Below are 23,666 nucleotides of genomic sequence, written 5' to 3'. Positions count from 1 at the left end.
TAGATACTGATAACTTTTAATAGAAAAATTTTATGCTGTTTTGTCACTCTTGAGAAGCTTCCATCTTTTGCCTAGTACACCAAGTGACTGTGTGTGCCTCATTGGGAAGTAGGTAGGAGACTGGGAAACTCATATGGTGAATATAAGACTTGATTGCCTTTACAGAGCTTATAGTGAAATTGTGAACTGGTCTGCTGTTGTTTAGACAGTCTAAGTAATGCTTAAGAATTTTTGGGCTCTGAAGTAGATAGACCTGACTTGAATACTGGCTCCATCTACTTACTAGTTTTGAGAACCCAAGCAGGTCACTTATTCTTTTGTTTCCATCATCTATTTAAGGGAATAATAATGGTCTTTAACTTTCATGAGTATTAAATTAGTGCATCTAAAGAGTTTGATAGATTGCTTAATACTGTGTAAGCGCACAGTAAGTGTTTCCCCCATCGCTGCCACCACTGAAAACATCACTCTCCATCTTTTCCTCTTAGAAGAACTTTGTAACCATACTCTCCTACTCCCTTAGCATTACTTTCATCACTACCCTCCCATTTATTACGTTTTCAAATCTATTATAATTAGAACTTTGATTAATTTCTGTAGCTTTTTTTTCGCAAGATAATTAATGCAAACAAGCAGTCTATTTGAGAATCTTTTGTTTTATTCTTTCCTCTTAGCTCCTCCTCATAGTATATTTGGGGGCAAACTAAACTTGTTTCACTCTGAGTTATTAGAACTTATGTGACTAGCATTATAGGAAGAGAGGATTAAGGAGGGTTCTGCAATTTGTGTTGTATTTTTTAACATACATTATTTGGAATTGTATAAATGATCCCAAGAGGAGCTATGGTGAGAAAATTGCTTTTGACAAGGGACCTGTTGTTGCCCATTGTATGGTGATTTAATTCCTTTTAAGGGTTATCCTATTAATACAAGCTCAAGCAACTAGTGTTTCATGGGAGATAGCAGAGGATTTAGAACTGGATAGATTTTGGTTTGGCTACCCCTGTTATTTAGGTGACTTATTTAACCTCAGTCTATTTTCTTCCCTATAAATGTACGTACAATTAAATATACATATGCATAATTAACTCCTTGTGTTTTGAGGATTTAGAGATTATAAATGGTAAGTGACTCTCATAATGACTGATATGTAGAAGATATTTAGTAAATGCTAATTTCCCTTCTTTAAATGGTAATAATCTATTCAAACAGTTTTACCTAAAGCCGGTTCTGAATAACTTCAATGTAAACAGTTAGTGTCACCTAATTTTTAAATTTTTCTGAACTAAGCTTTGAATGAATTTAGGGTCCAACTATCAGGTGAGTTTAGTGAGAATTGCCAGAATAGGTCTCAGGATATTGACATTCCACCATGCTGCAGAGGATTAGAACTCATATCTCAGTGAGGCCAAGCTTCTATCCTGGTCATTACTGCCTTTATAGGAACCCAACCATTTGTATAGTATCTGGCCTCCCATTTTCCCGTGAGGTAGACCTTCTGCAGGAATCCTGATGCAACTTGGGCAGGAATCTTTGAATTCATAATGTTTCCATTCTCCCTATTTTAAGTATTTCTACAGCATATAGCACTCTTACTGCTATTCACTGTCCAACAGTTTATAAATTTGTGGTCACTCCCTTAAATACTGCCTTTTTGGCTTTATGCCAGTCCAATATGAAGGTCTCTGCATGCTGCACAACTTCCTTTGCATACATTTTTCCATTTAAAAACCACTTTAACATCCATATTATGTTTGATCATTATAAAACCCCTGGTTGTAGTTAGTATGATTACCTTTCACACCAGAAGCAACAGTGGCTCAGAATTTAAGTGACTTCCCCCACGGTGATGAAGCAAGTTAATAGTGTAATTGGGATTCAAATCAGGCTATGTTCTTTATATTCTTTTTTCTTAAATGATCTTCAGCATCTTTACTGATTCTCAAAGTCAATTATTCCTATTTATGTCCTATATTATCAACTGGTAGCTATAAAAAAGTATGATTTTTATAAGCACCATTCTAAGAAATATATACAGCGTAGGAGAAAAATGTGTAATTTGACTCTGCTCTTCACTTTCTCTCCCTCATAAATGTTTACTACATGCCAGGCTTATTGTAGGTACTTATAAATGAGAAAGCATTCTCATCATCTCATACAAAGGGAAAAAAGGCTGATAGCATGAAAGAACATTTTGGTGTGTTTGTGGGGAGTGTGCAGTGGCATGTTATCAAGTAAGACTAGAGCCTGAGCTAAGTTTGACAAGAGGAATCAATTATTTTCTTTCAGTGGAAAGGGTCCTAACAGTTGTTGGTTAGTTCCCTGCCTTATTCTTTGACCCTTACCGTTTCATTGTTTTCTAAATGACCTCCAACAGCCAGTATTTGTATCTTGGTGCTTGAAGGCTTTTCTCAGAACCCTGGAATGCCTTGTGCTTTTGCATGACCCTCTAGAAGTTCCTAGGAGTTAACAGCTTATCTCCAGAAGTCCTCAACCAATAACTCATGGGAGGTGGTATATAAGTGTTCCAGCTCCTTCACCTGTCTATTTTTTATACTGTTTCCCAGAGATTACTTAGGGATTAAAGTCCAGTTGCCCACTGTGGTAGCTACTTTAATATTGTGCCCTATTTAGGCTACATTGCCTTCCCTACATTCCGCTAGTACGTGTACTGAATCTTTGTCTCAAGGTCTCCTTCCATAGGAACGCAGATTAAGATAAAGATATTTCTGGTCTGGTAGGTTAGTCCATCCTTAGTTTTTCTAATACCATTGTCATCAGGGAAATACACATTAAGTACAAGCATTTAAAAGTTAATTATGATTTTGGTCTTCACTGAGACCATTTTGTATTTCCGAAGAACAATTTGATTATAGATAACAGCAAGTATAAATGTATTTATATTTTAGTTCTTTATTCAATTTATGTTCTCAATATTTTATACACATTGTTTTATTCATTCTTGGGGTAGATAAGAACAACCGTCAGTTATGAGAATCATTACTGTATCATTGAGTTTACACAAGTGGAAGCATAGTTCTCTTTTTCCCCACTGATTTATTATAGAAAACTTTTTACTAAATCATAAAATGAGTGAGCTATTTGTGGTTTTGGGGGGAAGAAAAGCAAGAGCTTTTAAAAAGCTTTACTATAGGTAAAAGAAAAATGTGTTAACTTAAAATTTTTTAGTAGGTAGGATGTTGGCATGTCTGTAGAAATATATCTTAAAATTGCTTACCAAAATTTTTTTTTTTAATTTATTTTATTATTTATTTATTATTTTTGGGTTGTGTTGGGTCTTCGTTGATGTGCGCGGCTTTCTCCAGTTGTGGCGAGCGGGGGCTACTCTTCGTTGTGGTGCGTGGGCTTCTCGTTGAGGTGGCTTCTCTTGCTGTGGAACACGGGATCTCAGCACATGGGCTTCAGTAGTTGTGGAACACAGGCTCAGTAGTTGTGGCTCACGGGCTCTAGAGCGCAGGCTCAGTAGTTGTGGCGCACGGGCTTAGTTGCTCCGTGGCATGTGGGATCTTCCCGGACCAGGGCTCGAACCCGTGTCCCCTGCATTGGCAGGCAGATTCTTAACCACTGTGCCACCAGGGAAGCCCCCCAGAATTTTATAGTCAGAAAATTAAGTACATGGGTTCTCAGAAAGAACGTTTCTTGAAGTGAATTTAAAAATTTAAACTATCTATGTATACCTTTCCATAGAGAATGAAGATATTTTTAATAGCATTCTAAGACTTAATATTTAATTTTAAATTTTATTATTTACATATATATTCATTAACTCATTTTTACAATGCCTAAAGCAAGTTGTACATGGTAGATACTTGATAAATGCTTTTTAAAAAATAAATGTGCACTTTGTTTACTTCTCAAAAAGGAATGTCTCATTCAGTTAAATAAATCATTCATTGTATATCTACTTCAATAATTTCCCACTTTCTTCTTGGCACTGACTTTATATTGGAGATCTGCAGTAAATGAGACAAATAATAGTTCATGTGTTCATTGAGTATTTAATACAGTATTTCATAGGAAGATAGGCATTAAAAGAGTAAATACATGTGAGGAGGTTTTTGAAAATGTTAAGTGTAAGGGACTGTGAGAACATATAGTAAAGGGATTTAAAGACTTATTTATTGTTTTAAAGATTTAGATTATGTGTACAGTGTTACCGTTTGACTTTTGGGGGAAGTGAAATGCAAGAGTTGCTCTAGAAGAGTAGTATTTTTTTATTTGGTAGTCCATAACTATTTTTACTGACTCATATCATGTGTGTTCTTTGCAGGTTTTTATACTTTCACATATACTTTTTTATTTTGCTGACTGATTACCATGTTGTTTATATTATTCATTAGGAATATATTTATATCTAATATTGATATAATATAAACATCTTTGTATTATAAAAGTCTAGTCTCCACTTCTCAACTAAATTGTTGCCTGTTCTAAAATTTATTTTTGTGTCCCAGGATCTAGTTCACCTTGCATATGGGTAGACACTTATTAAATATTTGTTGAATAAATAACATTTGTTTGTGGAATTGAGCTCTCTTAAATGCTTTGGATCTCCAAGATTCTTCAGAACCACTCAAAATCAAACTTTGTATCAGAACATTTTATACATATTGCTAGCTCTTAAGTTACTTTTGAGATCCTTGCTTGGGTGATTGTGAAAGAGGGAGAAAAGATAACCTACTGGTATTTTGGTAGGTATGTGTTTAGTGTGCATACTTGTAGTGAGATAAGAGGGCTAATGAATTTGGCAATGTCTAAATATTTCACCAGCTCTAATTTTTATAATAGGTATATTTATCTAAAATTACAATATTTCCACGTGCCTTAGATTACTTTTCAATAGGTAGTCTTGATTTTTCTCCCCCTTTTTTCTTAAAAAAACAGGATTGCTTCACAGTGGAGGGGGAAGATTTGAGGCATGACTTTGAACGCTTACAACTAGCCATGGAAATGGTAGGATTTCTTCCCAAGACACGAAGACAGTGAGTTTATTTATTGTATTCTTATACCCTCGGCAGAGAATAAATCATGATGTGTGTTTCAAAAATTCCTCTTCTTTGATCCTTTGAAACAATTTTCTGATATTCCTGATCCAGTGCCTGATCCAGTTCCATCTTAAACGTTACTTAGAATTAGAAAATTTATTTTTCTAAAAGACTTGTTTTGAATTGCTTTGTTTTGTCATAAATCTTTGAGAGTCTGTTGAGAGTTGGAGCTCTTCTTCCTGTAAAATGTAATACATAAACATTTGCATATTATTGCAAGGTTTTATGGTGCCCCCCCCAAACCTCTCCATGTACCTTACCTAAAAACCGTTGCTTTGTAACACTATTTTATAACTCCTTGTTTTCTATATCATTGATCTTTAATCTTATTAAGACATGCATACCTTTCATTATAACATAATTTTCTATGTATTTCAACTGTAAATTTGTCTGTAGTATTGTGCTAAATGTATTTTTTTCATTGTAAATATAAACAAAATAGAACTGTAAAAAGGTTGAGATAAGGATGGAGTAAATTATGCTTAAAATAAAGAAGTAAATTATATTTAAAATAAAACAAACTACTTTAAAGATGCAAATAACCTTAACCTTATAAGCTTTTTGAGAGCAGGAATTCTTAATTCATATTTATAAATCTTTTAATATTGAATTATAGTATATTCAATTGTTTATAAGACATTTATTATTGCTGGAGACTATGCATCACATATTTGTGTGTGAGAAACATTATTGTGCTGATTATTGAATCCAAAATTCTGAAATAGTGTGATGTGCAACTATATAAACTACTACTAAAAATAGTTTTTTAAAAAATGGCTCATCAGTTTGTTTTTTTATGTTTTTGGCTTTCAGTAGTTTTTATATTTCAGTTGATACTGAGTTTCCTCTCTAACTCAGAATGTTTTTATGAAATATTCCTTTAGAATTGACTTGTATTTTGTTTGAGTCGTGTTAATGACTCAATCATTTAAAAATTTTTAATTATTTGAAAAATTACACCTATGAATTAGATGTTGCTTCAGGACCTCTGAAAGTACAGCTATTAGGTTCCTAAAGCAATATCTTTGTTTTATTTAAAATGCTTCCTAATTTTAGGAAGACACATAGTTAAAATTTCATAAGTAGAACAGATTTATTCTGAGGAAATAACTGGAGAAGGCACAAAGATGTGTGTATATATAGATTTCTAGGAAGGGCTTTTAGATGGAGTATTCAACTGTGTTAAATGCCTTTGAGATATCATGTAAGTTAAGGACATAATATATTTTTCTAAGTTACATGGAGGTTCTTGGTAACTTCTATGAGACATTTTACTGGGAGGCAGATGCCAGAATGTGTTAGCAAATAGGGAATGACAAAGTGAAGGCAAGGAGTGTAAGTTAACATTTCAGTAAGCTTGTTTGTGAAGTGAAGAAGATGTGGGATCTAAGCTAGGTTGTTTAAAGTAAAAGAGAAGTGAGATTATTATTTTTTTATTATTTTTTTATTTTTTATTTTTTTGAAGTGAGATTATTTTGATAGAAAGTTCTTGTCAGATTCAGGCGAGATATAGAAAATTGGTATAATAATGTTCCAGAGTAAACTGAGTTCATGAGATGTATAGCACAAGCGAAGGGATTAGTTGGTGGCTGGAGGACGGGTATGTGTTCTTCTGAGACAGGAGCGAAGGACAGTCCAGATGTAGTTGTTTCACATTAAGGGCCTGATATTAGATAATATACCCCAGTGGCCTCATACTGTTTTTTAAAAAGCATTTATAATATGATGGACAGTATAATATGACGTAGGAAAGCATTTTAAAAATATAACTAGTAATAAAAAATCACCTAGGTTACTTTGTTAAAATACAGATTCTAAGACCTTTCTTTTAAAGATTCTGATTCAGTAGATCTGAAATAGACAGTGTAGGGAAAGGACATTCCAGGCAGGATGAAAAGCATTTAGAAAGTCCATGGACTTTTGAAACACTACAGCAGATTCAGACAATAGTAAGAAGTCCCCTTCAAATAGCTATATCTGACAGGTGATATAATTCTGAAAGGGTTATGTAAAGCGCTTTGCACAGTGCCTGACATAGTGAACACTCAATAAATTTTAGTTATTATAGTTATTATTATCCTCATATTTCTTATTTTTCTGAAGGCTAAATGCTTTGTACTGGTTAATTTGCTTGATTAGAATTTTGGAATGAAATAAGCTTAGAGAATGCACATAAGCAAGCTGTAATTTATGGTTTTATTTTCACAGGATTTTCTCTCTTCTCTCAGCAATACTACATTTGGGTAATATCTGTTATAAAAAGAAGACATACCGGGATGACTCCATAGATATATGTAATCCTGAAGTTCTGCCTGTTGTCTCAGAATTATTAGAAGTAAGTGATTACATTCTCAGTTGTCATTTCAAATACTGGGTAACTTTTCAGTTTTTATTTTGTGTAACTATTTTGTAGGTATAAATGGGTTAATACTTTTTATTAATAGTGTTACTCCAGAAGTTGGATTTTTTGCTGTTGTGTGTGCCAGAATCTTTAGAAGATTTGGGTTTTCTCCCCTGCCTCCCTTTGCCCCAGATGTCCATGATTCCTCAATTTGCTGAATAGGATGAATATTTCACTCTATACTGTATCATGTTCTAGGCCTTTGTAATTTTTCTCCTTCTGTATTTGAGATTTCCTCTCATAGTAGGATGTTGGTTAGATTATTTTATTTGAAGATGGGCTATCTGGATGGGTGGAGAAAAGGGGACTACTTTTTCTTTCTTCATGGCTGAATGGGAGCCAAAGGTCTTCATCTCCTATGATGTTTCTTCCCACATCAGGGTCCTTATTATTACCTTATTCTTTCTTCCTGGAGTGATGATTTCTCATGTTTTCTGAGCTAACTACTCATCTTGAAAGGGATATGATTTTTGTAGGCCCTCTCCTCTGACAGGAAATATATGTGTGTATACTCCCCTGAATATATTCACATATCTACAAATATTTTTATGTAACCATCTATATCTATATAAAGATAAACATGGTCTGCACAGCAAGGGAAACCATAAACAAAGTGAAAAGACAACCTACAGAATGGGAGAAAATATTTCCAAACACTGTAATTGAGGAGGGATTAATTTCCAGAATATGCAAACAGTTCATACAGGTCAATATCAAAAAGACAAAGCAACCCAATCAAAAAATGGGCAGAAGACCTAAATAGATATTTCTCCAGAGAAGACATACAGATGGCCAACAGGCACATGAAAAGATGCTCAACGTTGCTATTATTAGAGAAATGCAAATCAAAACCACAATGAGGTATCATCTCATATCAGTCAGAATGGCTGTCATCAAAAAGTCTACAAATAGTAAATGCTGGACAGGGTGTGGAGAAAAGGGAACCCTCTTGCACTGTTGGTGGGAATGTAAATTGGTGCAGCTGCGATGGAGAACAGTATGGAGGTTCCTTAAAAAACTAAAATAAAAACAGAGCTATAATATGATCCAGCAATCCCACTGTGGGCATGTATCCAGTGAAAACTCTAACTCGAAAAGACACATGTACCCCAATGTTCATAGCAGCACTATTTACAATAGCCAAGACATGGAAGCAACATAAATGTCCATTGACAGATGAATGGGCAAAGATGTGTGTGTGTATATACACACACACACACACACACACACACACACACATACATACACACACAATGGGATACTACTCAGCCATAAAAAAGAATGAAATAATGCCATTTGCAGCAACATGGATGTACCTTGAGATTATTGTACTTAGTGAAGTAAGTCAAACAGAGAAAGACAAATATTGTAAGATATCACTTATATGTGGAATCTAAAAATACGATACAAATGAACTTATTTACAAACAGAAATAGACTCACAGACATAGAAAACAAATTTATGGTTACCAAAAGGGAAAGTGGGAGGCAGGGATAAATTAGGAATTTGGGATTAACCGATACATACTGCTATATATAAAATAGATAAACGACAAGGACCTACTGCATAGCACAGGGAACTGTATTCAGTATCTTATAATAACCTGCAATGGAAAAGAATCTGAAAAAGAATACATATTTATATATATTGTGTATATATATAAATAAAACTGAATCACTTTGCTGTACACCTGAAACATTGTAAGTCAACTACAGTAAAAAAATAAAAATTAAAAAAAAGATAAACATGAGATTATACTGTTGTTTCTAACTAATCCATTAGCACATGTATCATTCTAGCCTTCTCCCCTTGCTTATCTGTAAACTCACACTCTAACAGTGAGGAAGCTGTCTCCCATCAATCTGCCATTCATTTAGGTATTCAATTCCAGTAAATACCTGTAAAGTAGTGTTAGAATTTTTAACCCATATCCCTGTGGGAAATGACTTTATGGAGTCATGTTACCCCTAGTTTTACAGACTCCATTTATTTCCAGAACTACTTAGGTCAGCACCTTTTCCTCCCACCCCCTTCACTGAGGTTGTTCCATATCTTTGTCATACAGTTTTCATGTCATGGTCTGTATTCTTTTCCTAAGATTCCCACAACATCTTAAATAATTTTCTAAAAATTTGTATACATTAAGATTCACTCTTTTTGCTATTTGGGTTGTGACAGATGTATAATGTCGTCTATCCTCCACTACATTATCATACAAAATAGTTTCACAGCCCAAAAAATTCCCTGTGCTTCACCTATTCGATCCATCCCAGCAAACTACTGATCTTTTTACTAGCTCTGTAGGTTTGCCTTTTCCAGAAGATAACATAATTAGAGTCATATAGTATGTAGCCTTTTCAGACTGATTTGTTTCACTTAGCAATATACATTTAAGATTCATCTGTGCCTTTTCCTGGCTTGATAGCTCATTTCTCATTATTGCTGGGTAATATTCCATGGTGTGGATGTATTATACCACAGTTGGTTTATCCATTCATCTGTTGAAGAGCACGTTGATCGTTTCCAGTTTTTTGCAACTATGAATAACCTTTTTTTCTGTTAAAATATCACTTACCTCTTTCAAATCTTGGTTCATATACTACTTCATGGGACTTAACCATATTAAAGGGTCTGAACTGACTCTATCAGCATAGAACATTTGCTTCTCCTTAGCATAGTTCAGTATTGGCTTTGTAGCATAAAGTTAATTGTTTATCAGTTTGTGTCCATTATAAGGTGGCGGCAGTGTTCTTTGAGAGCAATGGATGCCTCTTATTGATCTAACCTTACAGTGTTTATTATTTTGTACATGCCTTGCTGTTGCTTATTAACTTTAATGGAATGAGTTAGCCTAGAAGAAGGGTCAGGAGGGAGTACCTTGAATTGGAACTAGATTCACTCACTGGAAGGAAGTTCCAGGGTGTGGAGTGTGGTATCTGAAAGCTGTAATTTTGAAGGTCGTGAGGGTCAGAAAACAGATGGTATTTCAGGCAGGCATTTCAGGTGATATTTTAGTCAAACATTTGGTATTGTGGCTAGTGGTCTTTCTTATAAGTTCAGGCATTCAGCAAGTACCAAGGCTTCTGGTCCTAGTGCAGTGTTCCTTTTTTTGGTGAGAGACTAGTAAGAGGAATTCAGGCAATTTAAAGAGGTATTGGTAAAGAAAGGAGAAATCCATTTCTGAGAATTAGACTTACCAGTGTCAAAGTTAGAGTAACAACTAAATGTGATTTGATAGCGAATCTCACTTTTGAACTCAAGCTTCTCAAATTCCTTCTTGTTATATATAGTTTGGACTGGTTCTAGGAATGGAGGTTTAGTAAGTAGAAAGAAGATAATCTTCAAAGTCAACGAGCTAGAGAAGGTCTGAGAAGACCTACCAGGGTATCCTGCCTATAGTTAGATCTTATTTTTATTTATTATTATTATTATTTTTTTATTTAAAATTTTTTTTTGGCCGCGCAGCTTGTGGGATATTAGTTCCCCGACTGGGGATCAAACCTGGGCCCTCGGCAGTGAGAGCGCAGAGTCCTAACCACTGGACTGCCAGGGAATTCCCATAGTTAGATCTGATTTTTAAATATGATTTTCTCTAATAGATTAACATTGATAATGATAATAGGAACCTTAAGGCTTTCATTGAAATAAGATTGAAAGATAGGCACAATAACTGGTTTAATTAAAATGTAAACTCTTTAGTAAATGTTTAATTTAATTTCCCTCCTTCCCAAAGTGATTCAATTCAATAATAAATATAGATTTAGCTTTTAAGAACAAATAATGGTTTAATTTTATTTATTTTTTCCAATTATTTTTTGTAGTTACCTCAGACAGTAGTGAACGCTTTGCATCTTCTGTGTACTAAATCCTATCTGGGATAGATGCTTGTGAAATTATTAAAAGCGAACAAGCTCCAGTAGATTAGTTGTATTTAATTGTGGAGCATGTTTTCGTTGTGAAATATTAGAACCATCTTCATTACCATAAATTATTCAATTTTTAGTAGATTTATGTGTTTTGAGTATATTTAACATCTATTGAAACAATATTAAAGAATGAATTTTTAATATACATATCAGTTTCTCAGGTGAATATGAGAAACATTGTAGATTGGATATTGAGCCCATTGCTAATTATTAATATTTTGTATTAATAAAGTTTGTTTATTTATTTATTGGCCTCAACACGCACCTTGCAGGATCTTAGTCCCCGACCAGGGATCATACCTTGGCCCTGGCAGTGAAAGTGCCAAGTCCTAACCACTGGGCTGTCAGGGAATTCCCTCAATAAAGTTTATTTAAAAAATTTAAAGTCATATATGCACGATTAAGACTATTCAGAAAATTATAGAGGTAGCTGATTAAAATATGAATTCAGTAATTTTTTTTAGGATGTTTATCAAATACAAGCAAGATTAGTGTGTTTTGTGTGATTGTGTATATGTGTGTAGATCTGTGTATGACCATTGTCAGGTTTTAGTGTCAGCATTAAATCAGCTCCTTAAAATGAATTGGGTGATTTTTCATTCTTTAAAATTTTTTTTCTGCATTTAAAAGAGGAATCATTAGCAGAGAATAATATGTTCCTTAAAGATTTGAACAATATCAACCCTGTGACCAATTGTATTTGATGTTCTTCCAGTTAGTTTTGTGTTGACTGATTTCTCAGAATTTTCAAATCTGGCTTGAACTAATTTTGATAATTTATGTTGTTCTAGGAAATAATTTGTTGATTAAATGTTTAAAACTTATTACTTTTGCATTCTTTGTAAATATTTTGTTGATGTTTAAAAATTTTTTTTCTTTGGTATTAGCTTTCTATTTGTGTTTCTTAATTTTCTCTTTTGATATGTGAGATTTGTCTTTCATTTCTTATTTACTTATTATGTATTGATTTCTATTTTAATATATTTTCTTCTTTTTTTCTGTTAAATTATGAAATGTTTTCAGCATACAATATATGTGGAAAACAGCATGATAAATGCCTGTGTACTTGAAACCTCATCCAAGTAATAAAATATTGCATGTATTTGAAGTCCACTGTGTACTCTGCCCCCAGCAGAAGTAAACACTACTATGAATTTAGTTTTTTTTCCAGTTTTTATTAATTGAAATTTTAAATGCAGTCAAAAGCAGAGAGAACCCCAAGTACCCCTCATATAATGAACATAACCCAAGTACCCATTGTTAAGCTTCATCACTTATTAATGTGGCCTCTCTCTTTTCATCTGTATCTTCACCTCTGTTCCTTCCCAATTCTTTTAAAACAAATTCCAAAACAAAATCCCAAATATCTAAAAGATAATTTAGATGTTTTAAAAATATTCACAATAATTAAGAACCTACTGTATAGCACAGGGAACCCTACTCAGTACTGTGTAATGACCTATATGGGAAGAGAATCTAAAAAAAGAGTGGATATATGTATATGATTAACTGATTCTCCTTGCCACACACTTGAAACTAACACAACACTGCAAATCAACTATACTCTAACAAAAATTTTAAAAAACTTCACAATATTATTAAAACACCTAAAAATAGTTAAGTTGTTTTTTAGTCTCAGACATATAGTCAGTGTTCAGATTTTCTTTTTTGTTTATGATTTCTCTACAGTTTAGTTTTCATTGAGTTATAATTGACAAACAACATTAGTTTCAAGTATAAAGCATAACATTTCAGTATTTGTATATATTTCAAAATGATCACAGTAAGTCTGGTCGACATCTTTCAGCATACATAGTTAAAAAAATTTACTTTCCTGTGATTAGGACTTTTAAGATCAACTCTCTTAGCAACTTTCAAATATGGATTACAGTTTGTTTTTTTTTTTTTTTTAATTTTATTTATTTATTTATGGCTGTGTTGGGTCTTCGTCTCCATGCGAGGGCTTTCTCTAGTTGTGGCAAGTGGGGGCCACTCTTCATCGCGGTGCGTGGGCCTGTCACTATCGCCGCCTCTCTTGTTGCGGAGCACAGGCTCCAGACGCGCAGGCTCAGCAATTGTGGCTCACGGGCCTAGTTGCTCCGCGGCATGTGGGATCTTCCCAGACCAGGGCTCGAACCCGTGTCCTCTGCATTGGCAGGCAGACTCTCAACCACTGCGCCACCAGGGAAGCCTGGATTACAGTTTTTATTAACTGTTGTCACCATGCTGTACATTACATCCCCATGACATGTGACATTTATTTTATAACTGGAAGTTTGTACCTTTTTGACTTTAATTTAGTTTTTGTCATTCCTATTCTTGTTTTTACACTTTCAGAATAGGTAGATGTTTCTTTCCATAAAGAATATATAGTTTTGTTGTTCTGCATGTTTTCAGACTTTATATAAATGTTATACTGTATGTATCATTCTAAAGCTTGACTTTTTCACTTCATATTTTGTTTTTGAGATTTTTCAGTGCTGGTTTATATATTCTAGATTCTTATTTTTAGCTGTTGTATAAAATTCTATTATATGAATAAAACATAATTTACCTTTTTTAGTGGGGAGTGAAGTTGTTTGTAATTTTCCATTTATAGATAGTACTATGACAGGCATTCTTGTACATGTCTCCTTGTTAACATGTGTGAGAATTATTCTAGGGTATAGTCCAAGGAGTAGAATTCTTGGGTTATGGTATATACACATATTGAGCTTTACTGATACTGACAAATTACTCTCTACATGGTTGTACCAATTTGTACAAGTGTATGGAAGTAACCTATGCTCCATGTTGTTGCCAGCTTACATTTGTTTGTTCCTTTAAAAAAAATTTCTTGAATCTACTACATAGGTCATTTATTTTTAAATATTTTAATAATAATTGCTTACATGAACAAATATACCTCACAATAATACTACAGTGGTTTTTAAAAAATTTTATTTATTTAATTTACTTATTTTTGGCTGCCTTGGGTCTTCATTGCTGTGCGTGGGCTTTCTCTAGTTGTGGCGAGTGGGCGCTACTCTTTGTTGCGGTGCGCGGGCTTCTCATTGCCGTGGCTTCTCTTGTTGCGGAGCGCAGGCTCTAGGCATGTGGGCTCCAGTAGTTGTGGCACGTGGGCTCAGTAGTTGTGGCTCGCAGGCTCTAGAGCACAGGCTCAGTAGTTGTGGTGCGCGGGCTTAGTTGCTCCACGGCATGTGGGATCTTCCCAGACCAGGGCTCGAACCCGTGTCCCCTGCATTGGCAGGTGGATTCTTAACCACTGCGCCACCAGGGAAACCCCTACAGTGGTTTTTATCACATATGTTTTTTCTTTGTTTTCTTAGTTTTGTCATTTTATGTAATCTGGTATTAATTTTTTTGTTGTTGTTCCTTGAAATATTTTAAATATATCTGAAAGGTTGAGGCTTTACATTTAAACTTTGGCTGTTTATTTTGTGAAGTTAATGTGCCTCAAATTGTTTCCATCTTTTAGAATTTGAAGATTGAGCAATGGATGCTCCAGAAGAAGGTGTATTTTCTTTGTTGTGTAATCATATTTTAAAAATGGTTGACCTGTCATGAATTTGCTGGTGACAGGGTAATGCCTCACTCTCTTGTTTTATAACTCAGTTTCTCCTTGTACTCTAGTCTTTTTGCTTGATATATTTTATATCATATTGTTTACATAAAATTTTATGAATGTCAAAGCTTTATTATGTATGGATGTTTTTATAAAATGGTCTTTTTACCATTTCATGCCCATCAGCATGGCAAAAACCAAAAGTCTGATAATACCAAGTATAGTCAAGGTTTGAAGAAATAAGAACTCTCAGTGCTTCTGCTAGAGAGAGCAAATGGGTAAAACCCATGTACAGGAGTTTGGCAATATCCTGTAAAGCTAAAAATAGGTACACTACAACCTGGTAATTCCACGTTCAGGTATGTACTTCAGAGAAACTCTTGAACTCACATGCAAGAAAATTCACTGCAGTTTATTTTCTGATGGTGCAAAATTGTGAATAGCATAAATGTCTACAAGTAGGAGAATGGATTGTGCACGGTGGTAACTTATGTAGTGAGATGCTGTATAGCGGTTAAAATGAATAAGCTTGATCTAAATTATCAACATAGATCTCAAAAACATGTTTGTAATATAAAAACATGAGCTGAAATTATACATATATATGTATGTGTGTATGTGTGTGTGTGTGTATAAAAACATGAACTGAAATGATACATGTGAAATTCATGATTGTATTGGCCTCTAGAGGGAGAGTAAGAACAAAGGAAGCATCAACTTTATCTTAAAGTTTAACATCTGTAAGTGAAAATAAACATCTGAAACATCAATAAGTATCCATTATAATGTCCCTGGAATTCAAGAAGTATTGTCACTTTTTAGTCCTTGTCTCCAGGTTGTGGGATTATGGTTGATTGTCTTAAAATATTTTTTGTGCCATTCTGTATTTTTCATATTCTGTACGATGAAACATGTTTCTCTATTATGATCAGAAAGAAAACTTTAAGAAGACCCATCTGTCTTATTTACCCCTTGTGTCTTTTTTATGGTGAAGTAGGGTGAGTGGGACACTTAAACTCCACTTTGGCCAATATTTAAATTGCCCAGTGTGTTGTCTTTTTGTTTTTGTTTTTTCTCTGTTGCATATTTACTAATCTCAGTAATTCTTTTTCTCTATTTGACTTTTCAATAAATAATTCAACCATAGTCATAAATCTTTTATATTGAATTTACTTTTCCACTGTATAGGTTAAAGAAGAGATGCTATTTGAAGCACTAGTTACAAGGAAGACCGTGACAGTGGGAGAAAAGCTTATTTTACCATACAAACTGGCAGAGGTATGAATAGATTTTCTTTGAAATCAAGGAACTCTGAACATTTTTAGAAGTTTAGGTTTATATTCTTTCTGTTAACAGAATGAAAATAACAGTATGGATTGAAATATTTTCTGGGCTCTTGAAATTTATCGTGAACTTTCTGTCAACTTGGAAACTTAAAGTTGAATGTAATTTTAAGCAATACGCTTACATTTTTCTCCAATGATCTCAATCTGATCACCATTTTTAAGTTTCATAGTATTAATATGGGATAAGTAGATGGTAGGTAGAATTATAAATAAGCAGTCTTTAACCCAAATGATTATTCCTTGTTGAGCACATCATATCTTCCAGCACATCATACTCTTTTGGTTTACTTTTTCATTGTTGGCCACTCCTTTGCAGTTCTTTTTGTTTGTTTTTTCTTTTCTTCCTGACTTCTTAAAGATTGGGTGCCCTAGGACAGTCTTTGTCTTTTCTTCTCTATACTCTTTATCTAGATTTTCTCACTTAGTCCCATGGCTTTAAATATCATCTGCATAGTAAGGCTTCCAGGTAAGTTTTATTGCTATAGTGTGCCAATATTACTATTATACCACTCAGGTGTATAGGAGTAGGAAAGTTATTGAAAAGCCTACTATTTTATGGTGAAATTTTATGAAAGTGATGAGAAATCAAACTGACAATTATAAAGATAGGACAGGAATATGAGATTGGAAGTCAGAGAGGTGGGGAAACTGATTTAACTGTACAGAATGCTTTCTAGGCAGACATTGATTCATTTATCCCATTGATCCATTTATCCCATTTTTGGGGTCTCTCCTAATTGTACCTACAGGTCCACATTTCTTCATTATGTCAGGTATCTTATATCGTATTTTATAGTTGCCAACTTTGAGAGCTCCTTTCTAGACAAGAGAAAAAGCCAAACCGTTTTAAGAGTTTTGTTCATCTTTTACATAAAAGTTCAATGCTTTTATATTTTCTTTCTCAACCTTTTTCATTATTAAATATTTCTTTATGTTTATTTACATGTTTAACTCTAACTTCAACATTTTGAGATTATTTTTGTAACCCCTGCTTTATTTTTGTTTATGTTTGTTTGGTATATTTATTTGTTTAGTAAATATTTGAAAACACTTTTTGTGCCTGGAATTGTGCTAGGCATTATGAGTAAAATGAAGACCAGTCCTTAAGGATTTTAGTATTTTGTCTGAAGAGCAATGGAAAGAAGTGTTTTAAGCAAAAAGTTGCCTTAGATATTTTTTTAAGGACAATCTGGCAGCAGTGTGAAAAAATCAGTTGGAGGAGAGCGTGTTAGTTTTCTATAGCTGTGTAACAAACTTAGTGACTTAATATAATACAGATTTATTATCTGACAGTTTCCGTGGATCATCAGTCTGGGCACAGGTTAGCTGGGTCCTCTGCTCAGGGTTTCACCAGGCTGAAGTCAAGATATTCATGATGGCTGTGATCTTCTCTGAGACTCAACATCCTCTTCTAAGTTCACAGGTTGTTGATAGGATTCACTTCCTTGCAGTTGGTAGGACTGAGATCCATAATTTCTTGTTGGCTCTTAGGGGCCATTCTCAGCACCCAGAGTCTACTTGCCATTTCCTGCCATGTGGTCCTGTACACAACATGGCAGTTTGCTTCTTCAAGGCCAGTAGGAGAATCTCTGATGGATGGGCTCAGTCCCTAGTAAGTCAGCTCTACCCAAGACAGTATCTCTTGGGTTAACTAAAAAATTCAGCTGATTTTGGGCCACAATTATATCTTTAAAATCCCTTCACCCTTGTCATATAACATAAGATAGTTATGGGAGTGAAATCCATCATGTTTACAGTCCTGTTCACACTTACTGGGAGAGGCTATAGAGAACATGTACACCTGGTGATGGGAATCATTCTAACACAGAGGGCAAGAGTGAATGTGGAAAGATGAGTTTGGAGGCTATGGTAGTTAGTACTCCTGAGGAGAAAGATGCTTGCTGCTATGTCTAGAATGGTGACCTACTGATAGGGAGAAATGGATGTATTTAAAAAGAAAGAAATTGAGATGGTAAAATCAACAAGATTGGGCAATGATTTGCTTAGTGGGAAGCAGGGAGGAAGAAGGAGATGTCAAGGATGAATCCTGATTTTCTGGTACACACAACTGTGGAATATTGGTACCATTCAGTGAGACAGGAAACACTGAACGAGATCTTGTTTGAGTGAGAAAATAATTGATTGGTATTTGGGCTTATTGAGGTTAAGCTGTGATAGGCAGGACTGCATTCCAGAGAAGAGAGGCTAAAAGTATAATATTGGGAGTTATGGTGTAAATAGGCATTATATTTCTATATTTGGTATATTTGGATTCTCTGAATCTTTTAATTTGATGTGGAGGTTTGTCTTTTAGCTACAAAATTCAGCTCATTTATATTCATTGTGATAACGAACATGTTTTCTTACTCTGTGTTTTAAAATATTTTGCTTTTGCTGAATTTAATCAGATCGTCTTTATTCTTTTTCCCCTCCTCTGGGGAAAATAGAATGGTTATTCTCTCTATATATTCTACTATTGATTCTCTTGATATTTTAAAGATACTTGGTTGATAACTTGCCGAAGAATAGAATTTTAGGGCCACAACCTTTTGTCTCTCAGAACTTCTCAACGTTTTCCAGTTATTTTCAAGTGTCTAGTGTTGAAGATAGAGAATTTAATACCTGTCTTCTCTTTCCTATGTAGGTGATAGTTTAGGTAGGTAGTTTTTGTTCTGGAAACTTGAGGGGTTTTTTTTTCACTGAAATTCAGAAATTCATTCATCGTCTATGTGTGGTCAGTTATAGTATTGTCTCCATTTTACAAATGTAAAAAAAGCCGTAGCCTAAGAGTTTAAGTAACTTGACCAAGGTCAAATAGCTGGAATAAGTAGAGAAACCGGGACTGGAAGATAGTCTAGCTCTTAATCAACACTCTCTACTTCCTCTAAAATTAAGAACATAGATATAAATATGTACCTGAATATACAAGCTTCAAAATAAGTCCCTAGATGAGAAGTACATAAATTATTAGGATTTGTATTCTTTTAAGTTCTAGGACTCAGCTGTCTAAGATACGTGCCCCACCAACCCTCTTTTTAGGTTGCAGTACCTTCTAAATGTTGGATTTTCTTTAAGTAATAGACTTCATTTTTTAGACTAATTTCAGATTTACACAAAAATTAAGCAGATAGTACAGAGAGTTTCCATAAACTGGGGAAAGCTTGAGGTGAGGGAAAAAAGTAAATCACATAACTCCATAATGAAAGAATTGTTACTGTTTGGGGATGGAGAAATTCTAGAGGTTACTGTGGATGACAAGCTGAAGACAGCCAGGAATGTAATTGTGGTGGTATGACTAGGATTCCGCAGGTAACTGATGCCTTTTTGATAATTGATTCCTATGCCTGGAATACTCTTCCCCACTTTAGCTGGCAAAGTTCATTTGTTTATAAAGTTCCTATTCTACCTTCTTTACTAGGTGAAACATATACCCCAGTTTTCAGTAAAAGTGTTTTGAAATGTGTGGACTCACGTTTTGTTTCCTTTATCTTTCATGGCAGTTTTAGCCTGGATTCCCTGAGTTGGATTAAATTGATGAGTACATATAAAAAACTTCAATTGTAGGTTATTTATATTGAGAGAAAAATTAATTTCTAATTCAGGATAATAAGCTTTCTTTCTTGAATGAGAGCAAAACACTTTGTTATAGTATCTTAGTCAGATTGTTGCCAATTTCACTTAGACGCCTAACTTTTTTTTTTTTCCAGGCTGTGACAGTGAGGAACTCCATGGCTAAGTCTTTATATAGTGCCCTGTTTGACTGGATAGTTTTTCGGATTAATCATGCACTTATGAATAGTAAAGATTTGGAGCAAAATATCAAGGTAGACATATATTGGATTATAATATATTTTTCCTGAAAAACTGTTTTAATAAAATGGGTAATGCATAAAATTTAAAAACATAGGATTATATAGAGTAATAAGTATCACCTTTTATCTGTATTCCCTGCTATGTCTCTCCTTATTTCTGCTTCTATGACCCTATTCAGCGAAACTGTTCTGTGTGTCTTTCCAGAGCTTTTTTCCTATACACTTACATTCCTATAGATGTACATGTACAGAGTTGCTTTTAAACATAAAAATAGGATCATGCTATCTGTATTGTTTCTAATTTGTATTTTTTTTTACCTGGTTATGTCTTGAAATATATCTAGACCTCATTATTTTTAATATTTAAATGTAAAATTGCTCTTACATGACCTTTTCATGCTTTGAGTAAGCCCACAGGTAGAAAGTTGATTTTTTTTTTTTTTTTAATAAATTTATTTATTTATTAGTTCATTTATTTAATTTTTGGCTGCATTGGGTCTTCGCTGCTGCACGCGGGCTTTCTCTAGTTGCAGTGAGCGGGGGCTACACTTTGTTGCGGGGCGCAGGCTACTCAATGTGGTGGCTTCTCTTGTTGCAGAGCACAGGCTCTAGGCGTGCGGGCTTCAGTAGTTGTGGCACATGGGCTTCAGTAGTTGTGGCTCACGGGCTCTAGAGCGCAGGCTCAGTAGTTGTGGCGCACGGGCTTAGTTGCTCCGTGGCATGTGGGATCTTCCCGGACCAGGGCTCGAACCTGTATCCCCTGCATTGGCAGGCGGATTCTTAACCACTGTGCCACCAGGGAAGCCCCTAGAAAGTTGATTTTAATTCTAATCTAATATACCAAGTTGACTTATTTTTTAAAATTAATTAATTAATTTTATTTTTGGCTGTGTTGGGTCTTTGCTGCAGTGCACGGGCTTCTCATTGCAGTGGCTTCTCTCGTTGTGGAGCACGAGCTCTAGGTGCGTGGGCTTCAGTAGTTGTGGCACATGGGCTCAGTAGTTGTGGCGCATGGGCTTAGTTGCTCCGTGGCATGTGGGATCTTCCCGGACCAGGGCTCGAACCCATGTCCCCTGCATTGGCAGGCAGATTCTTAACCACTTTGCCACCAGGGAAGTCCCAAGTTGACTTATTTTTGAAGATCATTATTTTCACTGTTTTTTGTAAGGGCTTAGAATTAGTCAGCAGTATTAATCACACAAAATACTCTTAATGGAGACTTTTAAAAGTCTCTTACTGTTTATCACTCATTACATCAGTTTGCCCAGTATCTCTCTTAGCACCAGCAGAGAAAAATTGTTTTCATTTAATCAAAATTGTCATACAGCTGTATTTTAAGAATAAGGTGGGGTGGTGAGAAGAACGGTGGTTTGGGATATTAGAACTGAATATTTATCACCCGTACTAAGAAGTTAGAAGGTAATTTCAGGAGGTAAAATATCAAGAAATAGAGGAATAAACATTTTTTACTATATTATACTATTCTTTGCCAAACAACTAAAAAGATTTGAGTGTTGTTGACTTTACGGAGCAGAAATTGAGGGTGGAGAAGGGATTGTTGTTTTTTGTTATAATCCTTTTAGAACTGTTTAATGTCATAAATCTTGTGTATTTCTTTTTTTTTGATAAAAATTTTTGAAGTTTTAACTTCAAGAAACCACATATTCTGATAATCCAGTTTCATTTCTAGCCTGTGTAAGACTAATTAAACATACCTGTTAGCTTGATTCTTAATGCAGAATTTTATTGGGATAGAGAAGTCAAACTAGGAAAAATTGCATGATCCTTTTGGCATAACCAGGCATAGCTAGGAGTAACCTAGCTTTACTTTAGTAACCTTCTGACTTTCCAATAGCCTGTTTTTCCCTTCCCTGTCTCTTGGGTTTTAGAGATTTGTGATATTGAGGTAACAGGTCATTAACTCTGCTTTGTACATTTCTGTAAAGTAATCAATGAATTACATGTGTTAAAACTTTGGATCTATTTTTATAATTAAGATAAAAAGAAAAAGAAGAAAAAGAGAACTAACATGCTTTTCATTTGTAGTATATTTTGACTGAACACTGGTCCCCCAAGTTTTCCTCTCTACTGCTGTTGAAGAACATTTTGTTACTTATATTGTGAATATTATTCATGAAATAAATTTGAGCATCCTTTTTTAACCATAATTTTTTCCTGTTTCACAGACCTTGTCCATTGGTGTTCTTGATATTTTTGGGTTTGAAGATTATGAAAATAACAGCTTTGAACAGTTCTGTATTAATTTTGCTAATGAACGCTTACAACACTACTTTAATCAGCATATCTTTAAATTGGAGCAGGTGAGTACCTGAATGTGTGTACACTTGCCCCCTTCCCGCTCCCTAAACCCTAACCCCCACCTTCACATACACACACATAAATTTTTGAGTCATAGTCGTGATCAGTATTTTAAGTGTATTTCAATACAGATATTACTGACTTCATATTAGCGTAAGCAAATGACAGATCAGAGCATAGTTTTGGGGTCTTATCACACAGGGTTTTCTTTTTTGTTTAATAGGCCTCAAGTATTAGAATCAATAATATGTGCTTGTTTGACTGCACCTTTGAATGAAAAAATACGTGGGTTTGTTTTGAATTTTTGTTGATGTTTTTGATTTTTAATTGCCGCCATGGGCTTGGTCACTGTGTGTAATGTTAAGTATGCTTGTTGGATTCCTTTGATCTCTTAGTTCGAGGATGGGATAGAGGAGCTTATTAACAGAATCTCAAACCAGCTCAGAATGTGGATACAAAGAAATAGGGCAGTGTAGAGAGACCAAAATGTGTAACTAGATATTTCTTGTGAGAAGTTCAAATTGACTGAATTAGTGTAGAAAGAGCAAGCCATCAGTTTCCGTGAGAATTCTTAAGGTAAATGCAGGGTTGAAGGAAATGTGGGCTCTTTCTCCAAGTCAAGTTTGAATTCAGTAATAAGTTGAGATTATAGCCCAGAATTTCAGTTTGTATAAAAAGAAACAGGGTTCACATTCACCTCAAAGGAAATGGTGAAGAAAATAAATGAACAGAAAACCACAACAGGTCTTTCCTGTCATTGGGGCTTGCCGTCCTCTGTCCTGGCTTTAAGCACCGCTATTTTACTTAAAGAGTTATAAGGACTGATTAATATTAGCACAAGCAGCATTAGTCTTGGCCATTTTGATGATTCCTTAAAGTTTTTAACGCATGACCTTTTAGCTAGACTCTTTTATAGAGCTGTTAAAAGGTAGTATTATTTGTTATAATATCACCTAACATATATGTAGTGCTTACTCTTAACTGGGTACTCTTTTTATTCTGGTGTTGCAGATGATGCCTAAAGCCTGTATTCAAAACACTCTGGCTTCATAATTCTTGCTTTTAATCAAAAGTTGAGCTGGGATTGGTTTCTTTACTCAATCCAGTGTTCTTTTAAATAGATTATGCTAAATCAGTATTTTTATCTCCTAAAATGGCTGTGTGTGTTGGAGGGGTAGAGGAATGCATTTTGTTGACAGCGTTTTGTATTTTTCAAAGAAAAGCATTAATT

At 34.5% G+C, this 23,666-nt stretch overlaps 1 protein-coding gene across 7 annotated transcripts in view; it reads left to right on the top strand.

Annotated features, from left to right (window-relative positions):
• Positions 1–23,666, top strand: part of MYO9A (myosin IXA) — a 286,549-nt gene that overhangs the window by 78,693 nt on the left and 184,190 nt on the right. For all 7 annotated transcript variants that reach the window (XM_068554851.1, XM_068554866.1, XM_068554884.1 and 4 more), the window contains 5 exons: positions 4,906–5,003; positions 7,275–7,401; positions 16,147–16,236; positions 20,012–20,128; positions 22,303–22,437. In XM_068554851.1, the coding sequence (XP_068410952.1) occupies positions 4,906–5,003; positions 7,275–7,401; positions 16,147–16,236; positions 20,012–20,128; positions 22,303–22,437 (567 nt within the window). The remainder of the gene's footprint in view (positions 1–4,905; positions 5,004–7,274; positions 7,402–16,146; positions 16,237–20,011; positions 20,129–22,302; positions 22,438–23,666) is intronic.

This window comes from Eschrichtius robustus, chromosome 1 (assembly GCF_028021215.1).
Source record: "Eschrichtius robustus isolate mEscRob2 chromosome 1, mEscRob2.pri, whole genome shotgun sequence".
Lineage (NCBI taxonomy): Eukaryota > Metazoa > Chordata > Mammalia > Artiodactyla > Eschrichtiidae > Eschrichtius > Eschrichtius robustus.
This window is presented reverse-complemented; position numbering and strand designations above follow the sequence as displayed.